At 41.0% G+C, this 23,137-nt stretch overlaps 1 protein-coding gene across 1 annotated transcript; it reads left to right on the forward strand.

The window, feature by feature from the left end:
* Positions 1–18,497: 18,497 nt before the first annotated feature.
* On the forward strand, positions 18,498–22,777 carry LOC127584163 (deleted in malignant brain tumors 1 protein-like; the record flags this gene model as incomplete). The annotated part of the gene is made up of 4 exons (XM_052040743.1): positions 18,498–18,600; positions 20,535–20,789; positions 21,896–22,150; positions 22,602–22,777. Coding segments are annotated over exons 1-4 (789 nt in total), but the record flags the coding sequence as incomplete, so codon positions are not given.
* Positions 22,778–23,137: the final 360 nt, after the last annotated feature.

Genomic DNA, 23,137 nt, shown 5'->3' on the forward strand with positions numbered 1-23,137 from the left:
TGAAATTTCCACAATCATCGCCTCTCTGCAGAAATCTAAGAGCTTTGTTGAACATAACGTTTTAATCGGCAATGTCAGTTGAGATTCCAAGAAATCAAAATGTTTCCACTGGCGATTCCAAGGTACTTCGTGTCCTGAGATGCAAAGAAATGAGATCGTTATTTGTTCCTATGAAGCCATAAGCCTTAACATGAAGCCTGTTGATGAAGTGATCAAAGTACCGTCCGACTATCGGAGATAGGGTCCACTTTCTCCACTGTCAAGGCAGCGTTTAAACAAAGCAAAGAAAAATGTCTCAGACACAGATTAACTAAATCTATCCACTTCTCGAAAAATATTACATGGCTGTATCTGCAGCCACATGGATGCTTTAATGCAACCTGAGAGTGGGGAGAGTGCATTTCGTTATGTTATAAGTTTCCATTTGTTTAAGAGATCGTTCTATTAATGTTGAAATTACTGCTCGGATTTTCTCTACAATGTGCGTCGTTTTTAGTCTGACTAATTACCAACTTTGAAGGGGGGTTTATTTCAGTTGAATTTCCTGTTTATATTATTATGTTACTGCAAACATTTTACTTTAAAAAATAGAGCTACCCTGAAGCTGATAAAATGACTTCTATGTTTCTTAATAACATGTGCATGTGGGCTTCATTTTGTAACAGCTTCGCATTTCAATGCCAATAAATAAATTTTATACATTGTTTCCAAAATTCATGTAAACGACCGTTCAGCGCCAGGACTATGTGCAGAAACGGTTTCTGTCATATACTCTGCAACATTCTGTCGGTTGGAATACATTTACGAAAATATTTAAGTTCGAATTCAAGACTGTGTTGATGTTCATCTGGCTTTTTTTCTTTTTCATACTATAACATTCAAAGATAATCTCAGATATACGACGTTCAATTTTACTGCGCTATTCTTATCCCTGGGAATGTCTGATTGTCCGTGGAGCCCCTGAGACGATAATTAGATTTTCTCTGGAACTCTTTTTGCCTTTTAATTCTGAATGCAAGATAATTTTTAAGTAACAGAGAACTGTCATTATTCAACCACAGTGTCCCTGTATTGGACAGTATCCGCAGTAGATAGTGGTCGGTCCTGATGAGGGTTTCGACTACGATTCCTTTCCTCCCACGGTGCTGCTCGACCAGCAGATTATTTGTTGCGGTATGGAGAGATCATCCTCACATAATTCTTGTAGTTAGCAGAAGCCACCAGCAGAGGGCAATGAAAGCTATAACAATGCGAAAACGGAAGAGTCTTGTTACGTACCAGCAACAATAGAAACACAACGAGCCAGTTTTCCACGTTAAAATCTATTTATTAATAACTACTTGTAATAATAGAAGAAAAGAAAACGTCAGATATTACACATTGATCAAAACAAGCCTAAGCGTGTGTTTGACTAGTTCCCAAACCACCCAGTGTTGGAATAGTTCTGAAGGTCTTATGATGGTTAACCAGTTCAGTTCTGGAAGCCGCGAAGAAAAACGATGACCAAAGGCTTCTGAAAACCACGTTAAAATGTAGAGTAGAATGTAGAGTAGAAGGTAGAGAGAAGGAGTTTACGATCGAAGCAATACGACACCACAATCATCAAAGTATCTCTATTTGCTTTGTTCCGAAGTATATGCCACACCGAGGGCACTCGATACGTGGCCGCCCACAGATATGCCTGCTTCCTGGTACAGGTTAACGACAACGTGGACTCCACAGTTTGCTCCAGAAATCCAGGTATGGATGGTAAAGTGAGAGCCACAACGATCGTGCTTCACCCATAGATACAGAGACCGGCAGTCAGTGCGATAAACTCTCTCTCTCTCTCTCTCTCTTTCTGTCCTCTGTTGCTGGTTTCGAGAATCAGCTCACAGATATATCTGCTGTTGCCAGCACTTCAATGAATCCTCCTTCAGACTCCTGCAGCATTCCAGTTATTGATGCTCCCACTCGTAGCACTCAGACAAAGCCACACACATTATCATTCAGGCGCCTTAATGGGACACTCAGGAAGTAGCAACCTGGGCTCATAACACCTCCCACTAAAAGAAAAATTTTGATCTGCAGGAGCAAAATATTAACTACGTCTGGAATGAGTAAAAGAATACATTTATAGTTATCATATCACAGTTTGCAGTCAAACAAAATTACATTAGTAAAGATACATTTCAAACAACGTCTGAAAAGGCAGTCGGGAATTATATTATCTTTGCTTTTAATGCGAGTTATCATGACGTAATACTCTTGCAAAATTTAGTCCAATTTAACTATCTTATGTTCCTGCTTTTCACTCTGTTCAAAAATACTAGTGGGTTATGATCTGTACACACAGAAAATGGTTTCTGAGCTGTGCAAACATAAACATCAAAATGCTGCAAAGCCAAAATAAGTGACAATAATTCCTTCTCTCCGGTGGAATAATTCTTTTGATAGTCATTAAATTTCTTTGAAACGTAAGCTACGGGATGGTCAATATCATCATAGGCATCTTTCTGTAATAACACTGCTCCCGCTGCTTCTTCACTGGCATCTACTGATTATAAAAATGGCTTTTCTAAGTCAAGTGATTTGAGCACAGGTTGGTGACATAAAACGACTTTCAGTTTCTGAAATGCTTCCTGACAAAGCTTTGTCCAAACAAACTTCACAACCTTGTTCAGAAGATTAGTTAAAGGAAGAGTAATATCAGCAAAATTCTTGCAAAACTTGCGATAATATCCAACATTCCCAGAAATATTCCACCAGTCCTCCTACCCGTTGGAATGGGAAATTCAGAGATTGCTTCCTTTGTCTGAACAGGAGCTAATTTGCCTTGACCTACAACGTAACCAAGATAAGTCACAGTAGCATGGCCAAATTCACTCTTAACCAAATGAACTGTAAGGTTGGCATTGGAAAGTGTTTCAAATAATTTTTCTGACGCAGATATATGAGCTTCCCATGGGTCATTCTTGGTAAGTAAGTCATCAATATAGGCATCCGTATGTTCTAACCTTTGAATCACAGAAATAATCATTCTCTGAAATATTGCTGGAGCATTTTTCATTCTAAATGGCAAAATATTGTATTCATACAATCCAGAAGGTTTTACAAAGGCAGAAATCTCTCTTCCTCTATCTGTCAATGGGACACACCAGTACTCTTATAATAGGTGAATCTTTGTAAGAAATTTAGCTTTCCCAATTCTGTCTTCACGATCATTCACCCTAGGAATCGGGTAATCATCTGTTTTTGTTATAACGTTCCATTTTCTATAACCAGTTCAAAACCTAACACTGCCATTTGGTTTAGGTACCATGACACAAGGTGAGCTCCAATATGAAGTGGAACGTCTAATAATCTCATTCACTAACATATACTCAATCTCTTGGTCAACAAGTTTACACTTGTCCACATTCATTCGATATGAGTGTTGTTTTATTGGATCTGCATCCCCAACATCAACATCATGGTAAGCTACTGTGGTTCTATTCGGAACGTCAGGGCATAAATCTCGAAATGTTAAAATTAACTGTTTCATTTGCTGCTTTTGCAGAGGCTTTAAATGAGCCAATTTTTCTTTAAGGTTGTCCAAAATAACAGCATTCGGCAGTCTTGCTGAAACAATATTTGGTCTGAAATGACTCTAAGCAGGATCAACTAATGAATTCCCAGTCAATTTAGTTTCTTTATCATCGATAGTCATCAACACAGCTGTGGATAGTTTTTCAAAATAAGCTTGAAGCATATTTACATAACAGAGCTGTGTTTGTCTTCTTCTGTCAGGTGTTTTACCTATATAATGCACTTCACTAAACTCCGATTTAATTTCGTAAGGACTATGGAATCTTGCTTGAAAAGGGTTGGACTGAGTGGGGAAAAGCACCAAGATAACCTTATCTCCTGGTTTGAAAGTCCTTGAGCCGGCGTGTTTATCATACCATGTTTTCATTTTACTCTGAGTAGCTTTAAAAATTTCCCTTGTTAATTTGGAAGCTCTCTGCAATCGGTTTTTAAATTTCAGATCATAGTCCAACAAATTTAAATGCATGTCTTGATTAATCCGCTGTTCATTAATAATACTAAAGGTCCTCTAACCTGATGTTCAAACATTAGTTCAAAGGGACTGAAACCTAAAGATTGTTGCACGGACTCCCTCACAGCAAGCAGAAGTAAATGAACACCTTCACCCCAATCCTTCATGTTTTCAAAATAAAATGTCCTGATCATGTTTTTGAGGGTGGAATTGGACCTTTCTAAGGCCCCTTGTAATTCTGGATGGTACGCAGAAGATATAATCTGCTTAGCTCCCAGCTCATAAACTACCTGTTGAAATAGTCCTGATATAAAATTACCTCCTTGATCAGATTGGATTTCTTCAGGCAAATCAACTAAGGTGAAAAATTTTATAAGAGCCTTTGACACAGTTTTGGTTTTAGTATTCTTGTGAGTCATTGCCTGTGGAAATCCATAGGTTGTACTCATAATGGTTAACAAATCCTGATTCCCGGCCTTAGGCTTTGACAGTGGGCCAACACAATCCACAATTACCTTTGAAAAGGGTTCACCAAATGAAGGAATAGTCTGTAATGGAGCCACAGGGGGACACTGATTAGGTTTACCTACCATCTAACACGTGTGGCAAGTCCTACAAAATATTATCACATCCTTTCTCACACCAGGCCAAAAGAATTGTTACCGAACTTCTTTACAGTTTCGTTCACACCAAGATGACCACCTGAAGGCATACTGTGGGCCAGGCTTAAAATTTCATTCCAATAAATTTTAGGAAACATTACTTGATGAATAACTGCCCATTCCTCACGAGCAGCAATATCAGGAGGTCTCCACTTCCTCATTAACACTCCATTTTTGAAATAATATCCAACTGGCACTTTCTCAATCTCATCACCTGAGAATGCTTTTTCTCTCAATACAGCGAGCTCGGGGTCTTTGGTCTGTTTCAGTAGAAACTATTTTCTGGATAGAGACAAATCTTTAAAGTCTTTCTCAACACAAGGACTTTGATGCACAAGTGAAGATAGAAAAGTCTCTGACAAGTCATCATAACTTGAATCCTGTTCTGGGCTAGCACAAGGAACAAAATCAGGCTGAACACGACCATCTGCGTTGGCCAATTTCTTAATCCTAGCTTGAGTCACTGCACAGGATGGATAAACATTTGAATTGATCTTTGACTCATGAATAATTGGTTCGGTGGTTAGCTGTACTGCAGGGACAACTTTACCACCTGCAAGTTCATTCCCTACTAACAAATAAACTCCTTCCACTGGTAACCTAGGTCGTAGTCCTATCTTAATATGTCCTTCTACTAATTCTGTCTTCAAAATTACCTTGTGCAGAGGTACAGACACAGTGTCACCTGTAAAGCCTCGCACTAGATTTACCTCACCAGTGGCAGTTTCATCACCAAACGTTAAAACACTGTCCAACAAGAGCGTCTGGGAGGCCCCAGTATCTCTAAGGATTTTTACTGGCACCAGGGGTGACCCATCTTTCACTGAGGCAACACCCTCTGACACAAAAGAACGGAATTCATCCCTAACTCTATCCAACATCTCAGCATTTGCCTCTGGCAAGGACTGAGCTTCATTAGCATGTCCCAGACAATTTTGATTTTTAGTTGTTTCAACCATTTTCAAACAAACGTCTGGCACTGCCTCCGTTTCTTTCTTTTTCTTCAGGAGGGAAGAATTAGCTATCACATGACCAGGTTTCTTACAATAATGACAAGTACTATCAGCAGTTTTCTCCGATACTTGCTTCCGATCAATTTTCCCCTTTGTACCACTTCCCAATTTAATTTATGATTTACCTGGATTATCCACATGACTGTTTTGAAAGGTCTTAGTTTGTTCCAACTTAAACTTGTGGGTTAAAGCAAACTCATGTGCTAGCTTAGCATTTTCTTGCAAAGTTGCCACTTCCTTCTCATTTAAATATGTTTGTAAGTCTCTCTGGACACACCTTTTAAATTCTTCCACTAAAATCAACTCTTTCAATCTGTTATAATACTCATTTATACTTTCAGACGTGCACCATCGTTCAAAATACACACTCTTTTCATCAGAAAATTCCATACAAATCTGGTTCACAAATTTCTTCAGATCCCTAAACTTTTTGCTATAAGCTTCAGGAACTAATTAATAGGCTTTAAGCACAGCCTGCTTTACTGTCTCATAGTTAGTTGCTTCACTACCTGATAGGGCAGAATAAGCTTGTTGAGCTTTACCTGTCATCACACTTCGCAGCATAAGAGACTAACTGTCAAGTGCCCACTTTGAACTCTGAGCAACTTCTTCAAAATGTTGAAAATACTGATCAACCCGATTCTCCTCAAAAGGAGTGACTAATCGAACCTCCCTACTGGCCAGAAAGGTACCACCAGAACCAGAAACAGAACCCCCTCGCCTTATCATTTCTATCTCATGCTGCCGCTGTTTCTCCTGTTCTCCCGCCTCTATCCTCTTCAACTCTCTCTCAGCATTTATCTTCCTTTGTATCATCTCAGCCTTAATCGCCTTCTAACAGAATCTGTGCCAGCGTCACCTGGACCCCAGAGATCTGTTTACTCTCAGAAAACTGTTCTAACACGTCCTCCTCAAACACCCCCATAGCCACATCACTTGCAGCTATCAGTTTCTGAATATCTGCTTTTTTCATAGACCGCTATGCTGCTTCAAGTTTTAACTTTTTAGCAATGCTCAACAGCTCGTCCTTCCTCGCCCCCTGCAATCCCTCAAGAGTTGGCTATACAATAAATGCATCAACATCCATTGTCGCTGGTTTTAGCACACACACGCCAATCGAAAGCAAATTTGTCAGGCATATCGACAATCAGTCGTTCAGTAAGCCCTAATTTGTTTCAAACCCATACCTCTCGTGTCAGTCTTGAGTTCGATCCCGACCTCCCGCAGCCTTAAGTCTATACTGGAGAAGGCCTCAATTTTGTTACGCACCAGCAACACAAGAAACACAACAAGCCAGTTTTCCACGTTAAAACCTATTTATTAATAACCACTTGTAATAATAAGGGAAAAGACAATGTTAGATATCAGAAATTGATCAAAATAAGCCAAAGCGTGTGTGTGACTAGTTCCCAAACCACCCAGTGTAGTAATAGTTCTCAAAGTTTTATCATGGCAAAGCAGTTCATTTCAGCAAGCCACGAAGCAAAACAATGAGCAAACGCCTCTGAAAACCATGTCAAAATGTAGAACAGAATGTAGAGTGGAAGGTAGAGAGAAGGATTTATCGAAATCCACAAGTTCCACGATGGAACCAATACTACACCACAATCACCTAAGTATCTCTATTTGCTTTCTTCCGAAGTATCTGCCACACCGAGTACACTCCATACGTGGCCGCCCACAGATATGCCTGCTTCCTGGTACAGGTTAACGACAAAGTGGACTCCACAGTTTGCTCCAAAAATTCATGTATGGATTGTAAAGTGACAGATAACAACGATTGAGCTTCACCCTTACATGCAGAGACTGCAGTCAGTGCTACCGACTCTCTCTCTCTCTCTCTCTCTCTCTCTCTCTCTCTCTCTCTCTCTCTCGCTCTTTCTCTCTCTCGCTCTCTCTCTGCTGGTTTCGAGAATCAGCTCACAGATATATTTGCGTCTGCCAGCACTTCAGTGAATCCTCCTTCAGACACCTGCAACATTCCAATTATAGAAGCTGCCACTCGTAGCACTCAGACAAATCCACACACACTATCATTCAGGCGCCTTAAAGGGACACTCATCAAGTAGCAACCTGGGCTCGTAACAGTATTATTGTAGAAATAGATGGGAAAATAACAATATCATGGTATAGTAGTTTTCAGAATGGAAAGTGTTTATGGTTCACTACTTTTATCAAGCACGAATTAGTGAAATATTGCTATTGGAAAGAATAACACCTGTGTGGATTAACTGAAGCAAGAAACACTCTGCCGGAGGAATTCTCTGCGTTGAGCAGCATCTGTGAGAGGAAAGGAATTGACATCATTTGGGGTCAAAACTCTGCATCAGTGCTGAGATTGAAGAGGGCATATGGCTGGTAAAATGCGAAGCAGAGCATAGTGAGACAGAAGTCCTAAGTGATTGGTGGACAGTGGGTGAAAGAACACAGGAAGGTTACCCTAAAGAGGTGGGGGGAGGGGCTTTCGAACTGGAAGAAAATGGCGAGTGAATGTTAGAGAGCTCAGAGCGATAACAAAGGAAATGTCTGTGGTAAGCTGGAGACCAAGGTTTCCCACAATAATGGAGTATGCTGTATTGATCCCTTGGATCTCAGCTTCACTGAAAGAGCAGTATTTATGCACTTTCCGAATAGACTTTGAACATGTGATGGTGGGTCTCATCCTTGAACTGCTGCAGCCTCTGGTAAAGGATACAGCAGAATTCTGTCAGGTTCCAGCATTCCTTTCTGTCACGGTGACAGCAGAATACTTGGCAGAGTGTTCCAGAATATAAATTCATTGACGACGAAGGACCAACGAGGGTGAAGAGTGTGCGGGACCTGGAGGGCAACCTACAGGTGGTGATGTGCCCAAGCGTCTGCTGTCCTTGTCTCCCTTGGTGATAGATATTGCGAGTTTGGGAGGTGCTGTTTGGCTAGCAGGCGCGATCAACTGCAGTGCCCCTTGAAGATGGTGTTCACTCTATCTACTGAGCTACGGTAGTGAAGGGAAAAATGTTTGGGTGGTTGATTGGATGCCAATTTCTCCTGCTTTCTCCTGATTGTGTTCAGCGCCTGAAGACATATTGGCACCTCACTTATCCAAGCAAGTGGATAGCATTCCATTGGGTCTGGCATGTGGCAGATTAGACGTGCGGCGTCAAGAGGTAACTCACTCGGAAAAGGTTAGCCTGTGCCTGACCTGAAGCCATTATGTGGCTTGTCCAGTTCAATTTGTGATCAATGGTAATCCCCATCACATCTTTGACGGGGACTCGGTGACGATAATTCCATTGAAGTTGAAGTGTTAGTGGTTAGATACTGTGATGTGGAAAATTGTCATTGATTGGCGCATCTGTATGCAAATATTACTTGGCATTTTCACTCCATGCTTCACTGGAGTCCTGGTGTTGCTACATGGAAGCGCAGGCTGCTTATTTACGTAGGATTTGCGTATACAAATGAACATAGTTTAGCCATCAGCGATCATCGGAACATCTGCTGCAATGATGGGTTCGGCATCATCTGTTCCTCCTTTCCTATCCTAGGGGATAATCATGTTGATGATGCGCCAGACTGCGTGCATAATATAGATATATTATTGCAATTCGACAGGACGTTGTGTCAGAGAATCAACTAGTCTTCAGATATGTCTGTGCCTGCGACTGTGACACCTCATACCTGGGCACTGAAACTTTTCACCTGATAATTTACCATGCAGGGTTAGGATTCCCCAACCATGAGGAAATGACATTATGAGTGGTAAATTGAAAAGAAGCGGTTAAGTCCTCAAATGGCGAGAAGGGGAAAGATGAAATGACAGGTGTTGGTCCTTCAACGGTTGCGTGAAAGATGTAGCGAGGAAGCTGACAAAGCCGGCACCATAGAGACATGCGGTCATAGTGTCAGACAGCACAGAATCAGGCCCTTCGGTGTAAGCAGCATCGATGGTTCATGTTAGAAGTGACGGAAATTGCAAAGGATAGTGGGGTGAAAGGTGACGGCAATGGAAAATCTATGCTTTTCGAAGCTGGAAGTGAAGCCTTAGAATACAGCAGTGGTAAATGGAGCCGATTCGATGGAGACTCCTGTGAGGAATGGTGGAGGGAAACCACAACGAAGGGAAAGGGAACTAGTCTTGGAAGCACTGAAGCAGGAAGTGTGGTTATCAAAACAGACATGATGGACTTAGAGCGAAGGGGATACAGGAATGGCGTTCATCGATGACGTTGTCACGGAAGAAAGGGAAGGGGGTTGATCAGAGGAGGAGGATGTGAAAGTGAGCGCTGGATGAAAATTGAGAGCAAATGTAATGAAGTCACAGGGTTATGTGGGAAAACATGAAGCAGCCTAACAATCTGCAATGTAACTGCTCTGTGTAATCAATTGACCTGTACGACCGGTTTGCAAGACATGTACCTCGGTACAAGTGACAAGAAAAGAACAATACCAATACCCATAGTTGCGGTTGGGGGAGTGGTTCTGGGGATGGGAGGTAGGGTGCGGTTGGCTGTGGTGCAGGTAGGACTGAGAAACGATTGATCAACGTATCCCACAAAGGGCTGTTTATAGCTGGTCCCGTGAACGCCCTCAGAGGTCGACGTTTGATTTCGAGAAAGGGAATGGTGTTAAAGACGTTGTTCAGCGTGGCGAAGGGACAGGGACGGCTGTCACACCGTCCTGCTGAGGAAATGAGGTTCAAAATGATTGGACGCCCGTGATGAAAATTGGGCCGTCGGGACAGAAATTTGGAAACTGTGGAAGTTTTCAGTGTCGCAGAGGTGGGGAGAATGTTGGTGGGAGGTAACTGATCTCGGGGGGTGGGGGAAGGCGTTTGTGTTCAAGATCAGCAGATTATGAAAACAATTAAGTGGCACAGAGGTCGTGAGATTTCTAAACAGAAACAAAGAGTACAAGATCAAGGCTGTGGGCATCATCGGCGACGTCAACATTTATTGCCCTTCTCTAACTGCCCTTTGGTATGATGGTAAAACATAAGAACGTTGTTATGAGCTTTCATAAACTGATTCCGACAGAACAGGACTATTAGACTCATAGAGTCATTTTTACAAAGCAATGCAGAGCTATAAAGGACGGAATATATTCTTCTGCCCATCTCGTCCGTGCCTGCCAAGTTGTCGACCCATTTGCCTGCGTTGTTACATTGTGCACAGATTGAATATTTTGGGAAGTATAAAGGACGGGGATGGTGCCTGAAGAATCTATGATTCTTCCTCTGGGACAGATGAAATTGAGAGGTGATCTGATAAACATTTGAATGCGGGAAAAGAGGCACCGCTGTGCGGATAGAGCGGAGAGTGAATTTATCTAGTTTGTTCAAACATAAAACTGACTGATGTTTAGTCCGTGAGTGGGAAATTATCATTTGCTTTTACATCAGTTAGTGGTCAGTGTGGTTTGCCGCGTTATCAGCTGCAGTAAACCAACTAAAGTTCTTTAATTCAGGCTTAGGCTGAAGTCGTCAAGTTGTGTCCTTCGCTGTGTCTTATCCTTGCACTGAAAAATTTCACGTGATAATTTACCATGGCAACAATTATTCCCCCTCTCTTCTCGTGCTCTTAGACCGGAAGTGATCTGTCAACAGATCACCTAGTCAAGGTTTGGATTCTCCAACTAAGAGGAAATGACATCATGAACCGTAAATTTAAAACGAGCTTTTAAGTCCCCAAATGGCGAGAAGGGGAAAGATGAAATGAGAGGTATTGGGAATTCTACAGGTTGCATGAGAGATGCAGAGCGGAAGCTGCGAAACTCGGCATCATAGAGACATGGGGTCATTGAGACACTCTCCTGGCAGTTTACGTGGGATACACGAAACCTCTCCTCAACAATGTTCTTTTTTCCTGAATGTAATTTCCAATAAATGTTCCCACCGGCAATGTTCCTTTTCTAAAGCTTAATAGAATGTCTCATCATATTTCTTCAAATGATATAAAAACAGCAAGTAAAATTTGTGGGCGTGAAGTGTGTACAGTTCCTTGCAGCAAAGCACAGGTGCTTCCGCTTATTGAAATCAATACAATCAAGGGCAATGACAACAGAATGTTCAGCCCATGTACTGACCTTGAAAGCGCACTACACCTCTGATGAAAATGGGGAAATTCAGCCAATTCAGAACATACAATGTGGTTCATGTGCAGGTTGCAATTGCGGGAAAGGGTAAGAAAATACAGTGGGGATTGCGATACATAAATGTGGCCTTAATCCAGTAGTGATAATAGTCATGGTTATTTTTGGGCGCATAATTTTATAATGCATCCTGTGAAATGTAACACCTATCAAATGAATCAACAACGCTGAGGACAGTGAATCGCACCCCTCCGTCTACAAACACAGAGACAAGATATCACGAGGTAGATCGAAAGAGAGAGAAAATTCAGACATTGGTTAGAAATGTAGATGGATCGATAGAGAGGTAGATAAATGTTAGAGATAGATAGATAGATAGATAGATAGATAGATAGATAGATAGATAGATAGATAGATAGATAGATAGATAGATAGATAGATAGATAGATAGATAGATAGATAGATAGATAGATAGATAGATAGATAGATAGATAGATAGATAGATAGATAGATAGATAGATAGATAGATAGATAGATAGATAGATAGTTAGATAGATAGTGGATCCCGAATCTGCTCTTCCACTCAATATTATTATAGATCGGAACTTTGTCATCAGGTCCACTCTCCTGCACAATCTTGCAACACTTGACTCCCCACATCCCAAAAATGCTACTTATGCCATCCTCGAATATTCTCAGAATTGTTAAAGATATGGACAGGTTCCTTCTCATCTGTGTTAAAACCAACAGAAAAAAAATTGGCAATTGGGCATGCACTTGGACAGAACGTGTGAATCCGGCAAGTTGCTGAAGTAAGCGCGGACTTTGCGAGCGCCAGCAGCGCACAGCGGAAGGTTGAGGCACCTCCTGTGTTGTCAGATTCTGTGACAATATAGCTCATTGCTCTAACAGAAGCCGATTGGTTATTACCTTTCGCAGTCGATAAGGTCTGGACTGTTATTTGGAAAAACAAACGAATAGTTATGGTGGTCACGAAAGCGCCGTGTTCAAACTGATCTGGTTCCCTGATGTCCGAGCCCTCTTCTTCCGGGGCGGAAAGCTGCAAACCTTCACCCTTCAGATGCAAAGCAACGTTAGTTGAATCCAAAATGTCATTGCCATGGCCCAGGAAGCTCGTCTCTTGAGAGCCCGTCCAGGGATCGACAGTAAATGTGACCTCACCAGCCCTACATCTTGCCCAACCACCTTTTATCAAAGGATGAACTGATTGTTTCCATTTATGGACAGGTTTCTTCTGATTGGTGCATTTGCACCAGATTGTAGCTCAGAAGCAGTGTCTGCTGGTTACTTGGGATGTGAACAACCACTCAGTGAAAGAGAACCAATGTTAGAGCATCAACTGGCAACAGTACTGGGGTTCTAAAAGGTTTGGAACAGATTATTCACCGTCACCGAAATATTCAGATTCCAACACCCGACCAAATGCTGCGATGCTACGAAGTTACTTATTGATACAATTTCTTCTGCAGATTTGGAACTGTGAGTTTTGCGACCTTGGAAAATATTCGTTTTTCTGCCGATATTCTGATCATTATTAACATTTAGTGTTCCGTATGTGTGTATATTTATCACGCAATTCAGTGGGTAGTATGACAAGTAACTATACTTTACTTCATGTTCAACGGTGTGATGTACAAATTATCAGTCTGCAGATTTAGCATTGTGAGTTCTGTGACTATGGAAAGTATTCTTTAATGACTGATATTCTGATTATTAATCAAATTTACCAACTCGATTTCTTACGTATTTCTCAATAGAGTGGGATAGTAAGAAATGTAAATGTTCTTCCGTTGAACTTCAATAGCGTAATGTGGAAGTTATGGTTATGGCGGGCGATGTGAATTTGACTTATGAATTTGACGCAGAAAGAGGAGACTGAAGCTGAAAATGCAGTGGGTAGATTTGGTCGGTGCTTTTAAATATTAGACAAAAACAGTGGAGCAGAATGCTTTCGAAATTTGATTACATTTTTTCAGATTCGAAAATTTATGACCACGCAAATCGAATATTAAATATTTATTTTTTTGTGATGTTTCATTATCACATTTGTTGGCAATATTGATTTTACCTTCAACCGCATCCTACTAGAATAATTTCTTCATTTAAGTCGGTGACATTTCTGCCAGAGTGTTTATATTACTTATATTTCATTGCTAAGTTAATATTCCCTGGTCAGATTTTGTGTCAGAGGGTGATGAAGATACTTACCGCACCAAGACAGTTGAGAGCGCATCGTTTAATGGTGTTCATCGTGACAATCGTGAAGACCGAGAACATTTTATTTATATTTCTAACCCATTAATATTTCTGAGCCTCTGAGAATAGAATGTATCCGAGCCCGGAATATCTGAAATCGGTGGGTGTGAAACATCAATCAGAGCTGCACCTGCTGCCGAATGAACCCGCACAAAAATTCCTGCCGCTGATACTGATCAGTGACAGCTGATGCAGCAAACAGAACGATGTGAAATGTTGCATTGAATGTTATACTGCTGGGCAAAGATTTTAAAGGCTTAGTTACTTATATTATCCAACCATGGAATATAATCTTAATTTCATTTTTGAATAATTATGCTGAAGTTGCAAAAATGCACTGACTGTTCGTTTCCTTACAATATATGAACTTGCATTTTTATAGGAAACTTTTATTGTGCAGAGACATGCAATAATTATTTCAATAAGCATATCTTCACATTCCCCGTTCTGTTGATGTAGAATCGAATGAGATATTCGAACATATTAAATTTTTCGTCCACTTGTTTCATATAGTAGAAACATCATTTAGCGTTTAGGTTTATATGGGAACTGAATTCTTACTTTCCTTCCAAGTACTCCTAAATATTCCGCAAATTCTCTGTGGTGTTTACTGAGATACATCGCGTTGTTTCTGAATCCTCTTGCACTTGCTGTTCACTGTCTTTTATCAGCCGATAATTCAGTTCAGTTTCTCAGCTTCGGAGGTTTGTGTTCGGATTTAAGTTCTAATCACTCGCAATAGAAAATTGAGGCCGGCTTAAAGAGAAGCCGTAACTAACCTTCCATATGTCTCCCAAAATACGGTTTGGATATTATAATCCTATATTTGCAGATACAGCAAGTTATTTGTATTTTTGCAAATTATTAAGCATATTAAAAAAGGAAGCAATTTATAAATCGAATGGCTTCAGAAGTATGTACTTTTACCTTTAATCTTCCTAATTCTCTTGTTAAAACAAAAATACGAGTACCTTCAGGTGACATCGGAGTTTTCTCCCACACCCGAAAAATGTGAAGAAATCTCTGTTGAGATACAGGAGTACATTCAGTTTACTTCCTACTACATTACACTTTTGTTTGAAAAATCTGTCAATGGCTGTGGTTATTTCTCCGCCAATTCCAGACAATGTTTGAATATATTTCTTCATTTCAATTACAGGCACCGGTTTATTTTTAAGGAAACAGCCTCTTCTGCGATCAGTTTAATTTGTGCGTTTGCCGATTGTTTCCTTGGCCTTTCTTTTTTGTATCGAAAAGTGACACCGTTTTGTAGTTAATTTAAGAAACGGCTCTGATAATTCATAAAATGGAAAAAGAAAGGTAAACTTTATTCCTGGATTCAGTTGCAGTAAATACCTCCCAGTTAATATCACTTTAAAGCAAATAGTCATATTTCATTCAGACTTTGCCCTTTATGTGATATGCTATGAATTCAATATGGATGTGATTTGCCTAAATCTCAGATTTATCAATGTGTATATTTTGGCAAATTTAGATTTTTTTAAAGATGGAGCATGAATTTCCCGCTTCGAGTGAAGAATTTATTAATATTTGTTCCTAGCTTAAACTACACTAGCAAAGCACATAATTCCCTGAAGTTGCTGGGTATAAGTGCTGTGTGAAAAATTAACAAAATTTTTAGTGTTTTGGTCGCTGTTAGGGGTTTGGTCTAGTACTTGATTATCGTAGATTTAAATTTAATCATAATGATATAGTTTCAGCTTGTAATGATCAGCAGTCGAATTATTAATTGCATATAGAAAGGCATAGTTGTAGAATCTTGGGACCATGTGCCATTAAACACTAACTCCCAGGAAGAAATAATCTTCAAATTATGAACAGTCTCACTTTACTCAATATTGTAAAACATTTGTATTTATTATTAATTGGAAATGAATCTTTCAAAGTTTCTTTTCATTTTTCTGCTACTTTATACAAACTATGAATAATACGTTAGGACCAGTTTTGCAGCGTCCTTCCGTATGCAATATTCTCGCCAAGTGATAACACTAGATCTCCCACTGTTTCATTAGTATTTGAATAGATTAATTGTCTATTTTCAGGACGATTATTGCAATTAATCTTACCGGGTGCTTTATTGATTAAAATGCAGCCTCCGTTCTTTGCATGTTATGATTCTCGGTGCATACAAAACGTTTTGCTCCTGATGACTTGGGTGTCTCCAATCAATGCAAAGTATTTTAATTAATTCATCCAGAATTATGATTCAGACCATAGACTAGTGCGAAAAATTCTGATATATAAAGCTCAGCAGTAAGTTAATTGAAGGAAAGGAAAATGGTTGTTTCATATGATCTATTGCCATTCATAGCAAATGCTTTACTTTGGTTCCTCTCGGTAACACACTTTATTTGCATTCCCATACCCATTTTGTCATCAAACTAGAAGAATTCGTATGGGTATCGTGAATAAACGGTCATGTCGGACTATTTTGGTGGTGTTGCTAATTCAGATAGCAGCAAGTTGTTTACAGTTGTTTGGGTTCGCATGACTGAAATGTGTTATCAACAAGTATATGTTACAGCTATTTATCTGCTCTCGAATATATCAAGAGTCAAATAATTGCCAATAATTTTCACATGATACAGTGTAATTTTTTTATTTTTTTGGCAGACCGACGAAGAAACTGTTATTAAATTAAATTTTTTGCATGTAACCTTTCACTTTCTCATCCCTTTGATTACATCTCATGAAACATAATGCTTGCCACCATGAATCTCATTTGGGTTTTTAAATCTCTGCTCTGGAATCGTCAAACTGCTCTTCAGTTTTGATCTTAAAATATCATCGATGTTAACAGAAAAAAGCAGCATTTCAATTAATGGCTTAGATCAGTTGTAATCGGTTTAATACCACCTGTAGCCCTACATGTTGGAGTATATAATATCTCTGTAGATCGTCGGGAGACACATGATGATGGAAATTTGCCACGGCGGAATTCTGCTGATCTACTGCCAGAATAGACTATGGTAGTATGAGAGTTCTTGGCAAACGGTTCATTTCACTTGGTTTTACTGAGGAATTTCAAAAACAACATTGAAATCAGAGTGCGGTCAACCCCTCAGTAAGAGAGCCATCAACATATAAAGCATATATCCCACTGGAGAATTCAAGCGGGTCGAGTGGGACCAGTGGAGAGAAGGGAATTGTTGACGTTTTGGGTCGAGATATCAACATCAGGACTGCTGAGAATTAAAGATGGAGCCCATCATCAATGTCTTCAGAAGGCATCCTGGCTCTCCAAAGCTCCTAGTATTAATAGAGATTAGATGGGTATCCCGGTTATATCCCAGGGAAATAGCCGAACTTCCTTTAGTCCTTTTAACAAATACTGCCCACACACAGTGTTTCAGCTTGTGATATCGTCCTTCGAAAATTCAAGAAAGAATCAAAGTCCTAGTGCAGGTCACAAGGAGGAAATGCGCCCTTCTGCCAATAGCAAGCTGAAGAACCTCTGGTGCATATAAATAATACAAAGTTAAACTTCGTTTGCCTCAGTGAAGTCCTCAGAGACAGGTCATCAATGAAAAACAAAGATGCAGTCATAGTGACTGCTATCATCCTTTCTGCAATGTGTCTGGATATTTCTCACCTCAGTTAAGCTCGTTTGAGGCTTCTCTTGATTTATTACATGAAACCACCCTCCTCCCCACACTACCCTCACACACAACGGGCTCTAATTCTATTTTTCTCATTACAGGCAGGAATGTGGTCTCCCAGGCTGACCTTTCAGGTAATTTACATTTCGATGAGGGTGGGAAGTTCTCATAATTTTACTGATGATTTTTCAGCTCCACTTGCGGTCTTCATTGATGGTGCCAGTCAGTGGGGTCACTGAAGGGCGAGAGAGCGATAATGGGTTTCGCTGTCAGTACTACCATACCCAAGGCAGTTGTCACTGCTCACTTGACTACTACGTGCCGAGATCCGAATGGCATGGTCGTACTAGAGATCTGTTTCTGTTGATGCCTGGTGCTGCGTTTGCGAAACTCTCGCAGCATTTATAAAGTCTAATCGAGCATTTGCAATGCCAACGTATTGCAGGCTACAGGCAAGTGCTGGTAAGTAGGATCACTGATGGGTAGCAGATGATCGGCATTGACAGGATGAGCCGAAGGCTTTATTCTCTGCCGATTGACTTCATGCGAACTGTTGGGACTGTCAGTGCTCTCGATAACAAGTCTAAAAGACTGGCCGGGTGACTTTTATTTTCTGATGTGTAACAGAAAGCGTTCAGCTGAGACTCGCGAATGGAGGGAGTCGATGCGCCGGGAGACTGGAGATTCAGTACAAGGGGAGCTGGGGAACGGTGAATGATGGCCTTTGGGACCTGCCGGACGCCGCTGTGGTGTGTCGAAGCTGGGCTGCGGTCTCGCTCTGGCAGCGCCAGCCAGTTCTTACTTTGAGGAAGGGTCAGGGCCCATTGTTACCGGGGCTATGAAGTGCGGGGGGAACGAGACTGCTCTGCGGAACTGTGAATCATATCCATGGGGTCATTATTCTCTGTCCCACGACAGAGAAGCCGGCGTCATCTGCGCAGGTAAACCAAATAAAATCTACTTGATTTTATTGAAAAATTGTGTACCAAATGAAAATCAATTTGACTATTGATTCCATAACTACGTGTACATTGCCCAAACATCAGCAAGGTGTCTTTTGTGGTAGATTCATTTAATTAAAACTCCACTGATTTAATGTAGCTGATCCATTCCTAGTTTCGAAGTTTGGCTTTGTACAGCTTTGACGACAAGGAATAGTCTATTCATCTCACTTTTGCTTCTCGAGTGTCGCCTCTTCTGACGAGCTAAACTTTCTTTAGCTCCAACAATGGATAAATTGAGCATGTGATTCAATATTCTACTCTTTTCTGTACAGCTCTATAGGCATCAATGTTCACCACTGGGAACAAAAGTAATCTAATTTCCCAACAGTCCATAGATATAAACTAATCATACATTTCTTCCACATCCCATGTTGTGCGGTTACTGTTTGCTCTAACCACAGGAATGTCTGCTTCAACACTACTGACCCACGACCTCCAGAGTTTGGAAAGGCGGAAAGTAAATGGTTTCGCCATCACCCCCGCTTTTGCATCCCAGTCACACAATGCTCAAACACCCCTCCCCCCTCACATTTAACATCCTGAACGCCAAATCGAACAGCGTTTTGTGGATACATACTGCAGTTCCAGAAGGAGGTATATTAACCCCTATCAAGAGGAATTAGGAAAATAATATAAATACCGGATTTGCACGTAGTGTGCACATACCAACGCCGAAGTCTGGAGAGATGCCGTACACTGCATGAAAAACAGGGTTCTGAAACAAAAATAATGTAAAGTATAAAGTATTTCGTCCCCCATCTCTTCTATCTACAAACTTTTATTATTCAAATGTTAGCCATGTTAACTTCATTAAAGCAAACGATGATAATGGCTCTAAATATTCTTTGCAGCCGTGTATTCCACAGTCTAACCATCGCTTTTCTGCTGACATTCTTAACAGGAAAATAATGACTTCCTATGTTTATGCGACTCAGCTTAGTTTAAGTTAGCTGATGAAGCATCTTTTCTCAGACTTACCCTGTCCAATATCTCAATAATCTTCAACACTGTTTACGAGATATCTTCTCGTTTTCATTATCATACCAGCCTTTTTTTGGAGAACTATGGTTGGGTGGTTGGTTGGTTTTTAGTTGTTGTTCTACAATGTAAGATAAGTAATTTAATTATATTTTATAAACTTAGGCACATTAGTGTCTAGTTATAGAGATTATTTACTTCTATCTGTAGAGACTCTGGCTCCTTTACCCAGGTTATACTCATTATGTCGGTTCATTCCCACAAAATGCAGGCCGTCTTCCTTACCTGTGGAAGATGCATTTGCCAACAGCAAAACCATTCTGATCTCATGTTATTATGTTATGAATTATATCACAGTCTTCCTCATTTTAATGACGAGCCAATGGGCAGTCATTCAGAAACTTCGTAATTCCCCTTTCCTTTTGTGAGAATAACTTTTCTTATCAATGATGATCAATAGTTTTCCATGGCGAATCTCTATGACGTAATATTTTGCATCAATGGTCACACTGGAAAGTCACTTTAAACTTTTGCTGTCCACTGATGCCCAGCCAATATTTAATCATGTTAACCTGACCTTACACTGTTATTCTAGTCGCATGGAATTTGGGTGGAATTCATTTGTAGATGATCCCCACTGCATTAAATGTTCAACGAAACAATAAGCAGTAGATTTTCATGCCTTAAGAAAATGAAGTCCATGAGCTACACATGCATCAAGCAGAAATTCAGCACATCAACATGTCCTTTCTCGTGTACACCCATGAAAACCAGAGCATTTAGGGCACGCCTCATCTAACTGACTGTACACTACCGATAAGAATAATTCTTTGTATGATTATGGTATTTCAATATAAGGCATCTTAAAATTCGTGTTTACGTCTGATTCACAGGGCAGGTCAAACCCAGATTAGTGAATGGGAACAGTCCTTGTGCAGGGAGACTGGAAATTTACGACAATCTAACTTGGAGGACAATTTGCAGTGACGATTCCTGGGCCTTAACGGCTGCTAATGTTGTTTGTCAGGAATTGGGTTGTGGCTCTGGAGCTGTGCCGCCACCTGATGCTCACTTTGGAGAAGGAGCGGGTCCAGTTATCGGCCCACCCGGTTGCGGACATCAACGGGATCTTGGTGTGATCTGTTCAGGTACAAAATACGGAGCGTCAGGGAATCGGTCAAAAATGTCTAAACATTTGGCTGGCTCAATACAGATAGAGATTGTAATCAACGTGTAGTTTTAAATGTTTTATATGGCGCCGAAGTTGACGAAGTATAAAACAAAACTATCATGTAAAACCTCTCCCTGGAGACACTATTCCACGCAGGATCAATAGCTTAGCGTTTGAGAAAAATAACGAATTTGATTGGGCAGCATCGCGACGCAGGGAGGACAGCCGATGCCTCACAACGCCCGAGTCCCGTGTTCAGTCTTGATCTCCAGCACCGTCTGTTCTCACAGTGAACATCAGGTTTACTTCGGGTGTTTCCACATTCCAAAAACGTGGTGTCAGGTATGTTAATTGGCCATGTTATATTTCCCCTCGTTTGCAGCTGAGTAGCAGAAACTGGGGGTGCGGGAATGATGAGAGAAGAAAGAAATGGGATTAGTGGTAAGTGTTTGATGACTGGTGCCAAATATTCATCTAATTAACTGCAGAGTTTCTCTTAGATGGCATTTTGCAATCTAGTCATTTGGAGACACTGTGAAATAGACATGTGAAATACAGCTGAGGTATAGAATACTCAACTGTATTCCATTGTAAGTCCTTAAGTAAAAAGAAAATTGGAAACGATCTGAGTTGACGTGGGTTTAACATTTGCTGCTCTTTCCACTGAGCGGCTTCCTTATGTTCCACTTGCATGTTACAGCCTTGAGAAATGGACCAAGTATAGAGAATGATTGTCCATCCCACGTTCACTGCAACGTCTCTGCCCTTGAACGCCTCCACTCTTCCAATGATATTGAACGTAAACTGGAGGAATAGCACCTAATTATCCGACTCGGAGGTGCAGAGGGATCTGTATGTCCTCGTATATGAAAAGAATAGGGGTGAAAGCGTTCCACGACAAGAAGTGAATGTGGAATTTGGATTATTGAAAGCTGGAGTTAGCTGGAAGGGCCGAATGACCTACTCTTGCTTATAATTCGGATTGGTGTATACATGTTCGGTTTACTTATAAATTTCTATGCAAAATCTCAAATTCGTAAGGTCTAACTTAAACACTTTCGGTTTATAAAATCCTTTTCACAGGAACCATCGCACCTCGCCTGGTGAATGGAAACAGTGCTTGTGACGGGAGGCTGGAGATTTATGCGAATGGTTCTTGGAGGACTGTCTGCGGCCTTGGATCGTGGCACTTATCGAGTCTGGACTTCACTTGTAAAGCACTGAACTGCGGCTCTGCAATGGAAGCGCAGATTAATGCTCAATTTGGAGAAGGATCAGGACCCGTTATTGGACCACCTGGTTGCAGCCACCAACAAGACATTGGAGTGATTTGTTCAGGTACGACTTCGGAAGGGGATAGTTACAGTAGCTTGCTTTCTTTCTCCCTGAATTGTTGGAAAATCGCAGCTACATTCCAAGAAGTAGGGATTAGGAGGTCAATTGGCCGCTGTAAATTGCCCCTACGGTGTAGGTGAGTGGTGGAATCTGCGTTGAATTGATGAGAATGTGGGGAGAATAGACAACTGTGAACATAGAATCATTGCTGAGAGGTGTTTGATGGTCGGCGCCGACTTAGTGGGCCGAACGGCCTTCCTCTGTGTTGTATCTCTCTAAGAATTCATGACGATGTAGATTTGTGATAGCAATATTTGTAATGGGATAATATTTTCTTTCCCTGTACGAAGATGTGATTAAGCGCTAAAAGCACCTTCTCATCGGATCTGTGCCAGTTAATGCGTTCATGACATTCGGTTTATGATGGGCCACTGTATTTATTACCACTGTTTAGAAAGCAGAGATCTCAGACTGGTGTCTGTGGACTCCCGATGTTCCGGTCGTCTCGAAATTCGCCAGCGGCAGCAATGGGGGACAGTCTGTGACAGATACTTCGACTGGGAAGACGCTGCGGTGGTTTGCGCGCACCTGAAGTGCGGAACAGTAGCGGGAATCCAAGGAAGAGCTCACTTCGGGAAGGGAACCGGTCCAGTGTGGAACGAGAAATACATGTGCCAGGGATTCGAGTCCCGATTGTGGGATTGTCCCATTTCACCCTGGGATCGAATCAGTTGCTCGCATGAAAGTGACGTCAGTGTTATTTGCTCGGGTGAGTCCGCCAAGTCTGAAAAAAGCTTAATCTTTCTTTGCACATTAAGCACGTCCCTGCTATTATTGCCAAACTATTTGTTCATGAAAATTAGTTGTTTCCCAGACAAGTTAGAAGCCAGTTTAATCGACTTGCTTTGAGTTCGATCACATCAACAACCGATGTGAGGTGCCGCTGTTCCAAACTGAGTTACTTCTTCCTTAGATTAAGCAGTAGAAGCT

Source organism: Pristis pectinata, chromosome 29 (assembly GCF_009764475.1).
Source record: "Pristis pectinata isolate sPriPec2 chromosome 29, sPriPec2.1.pri, whole genome shotgun sequence".
In the NCBI taxonomy this organism is placed as follows: Eukaryota; Metazoa; Chordata; class Chondrichthyes; order Rhinopristiformes; family Pristidae; genus Pristis; species Pristis pectinata.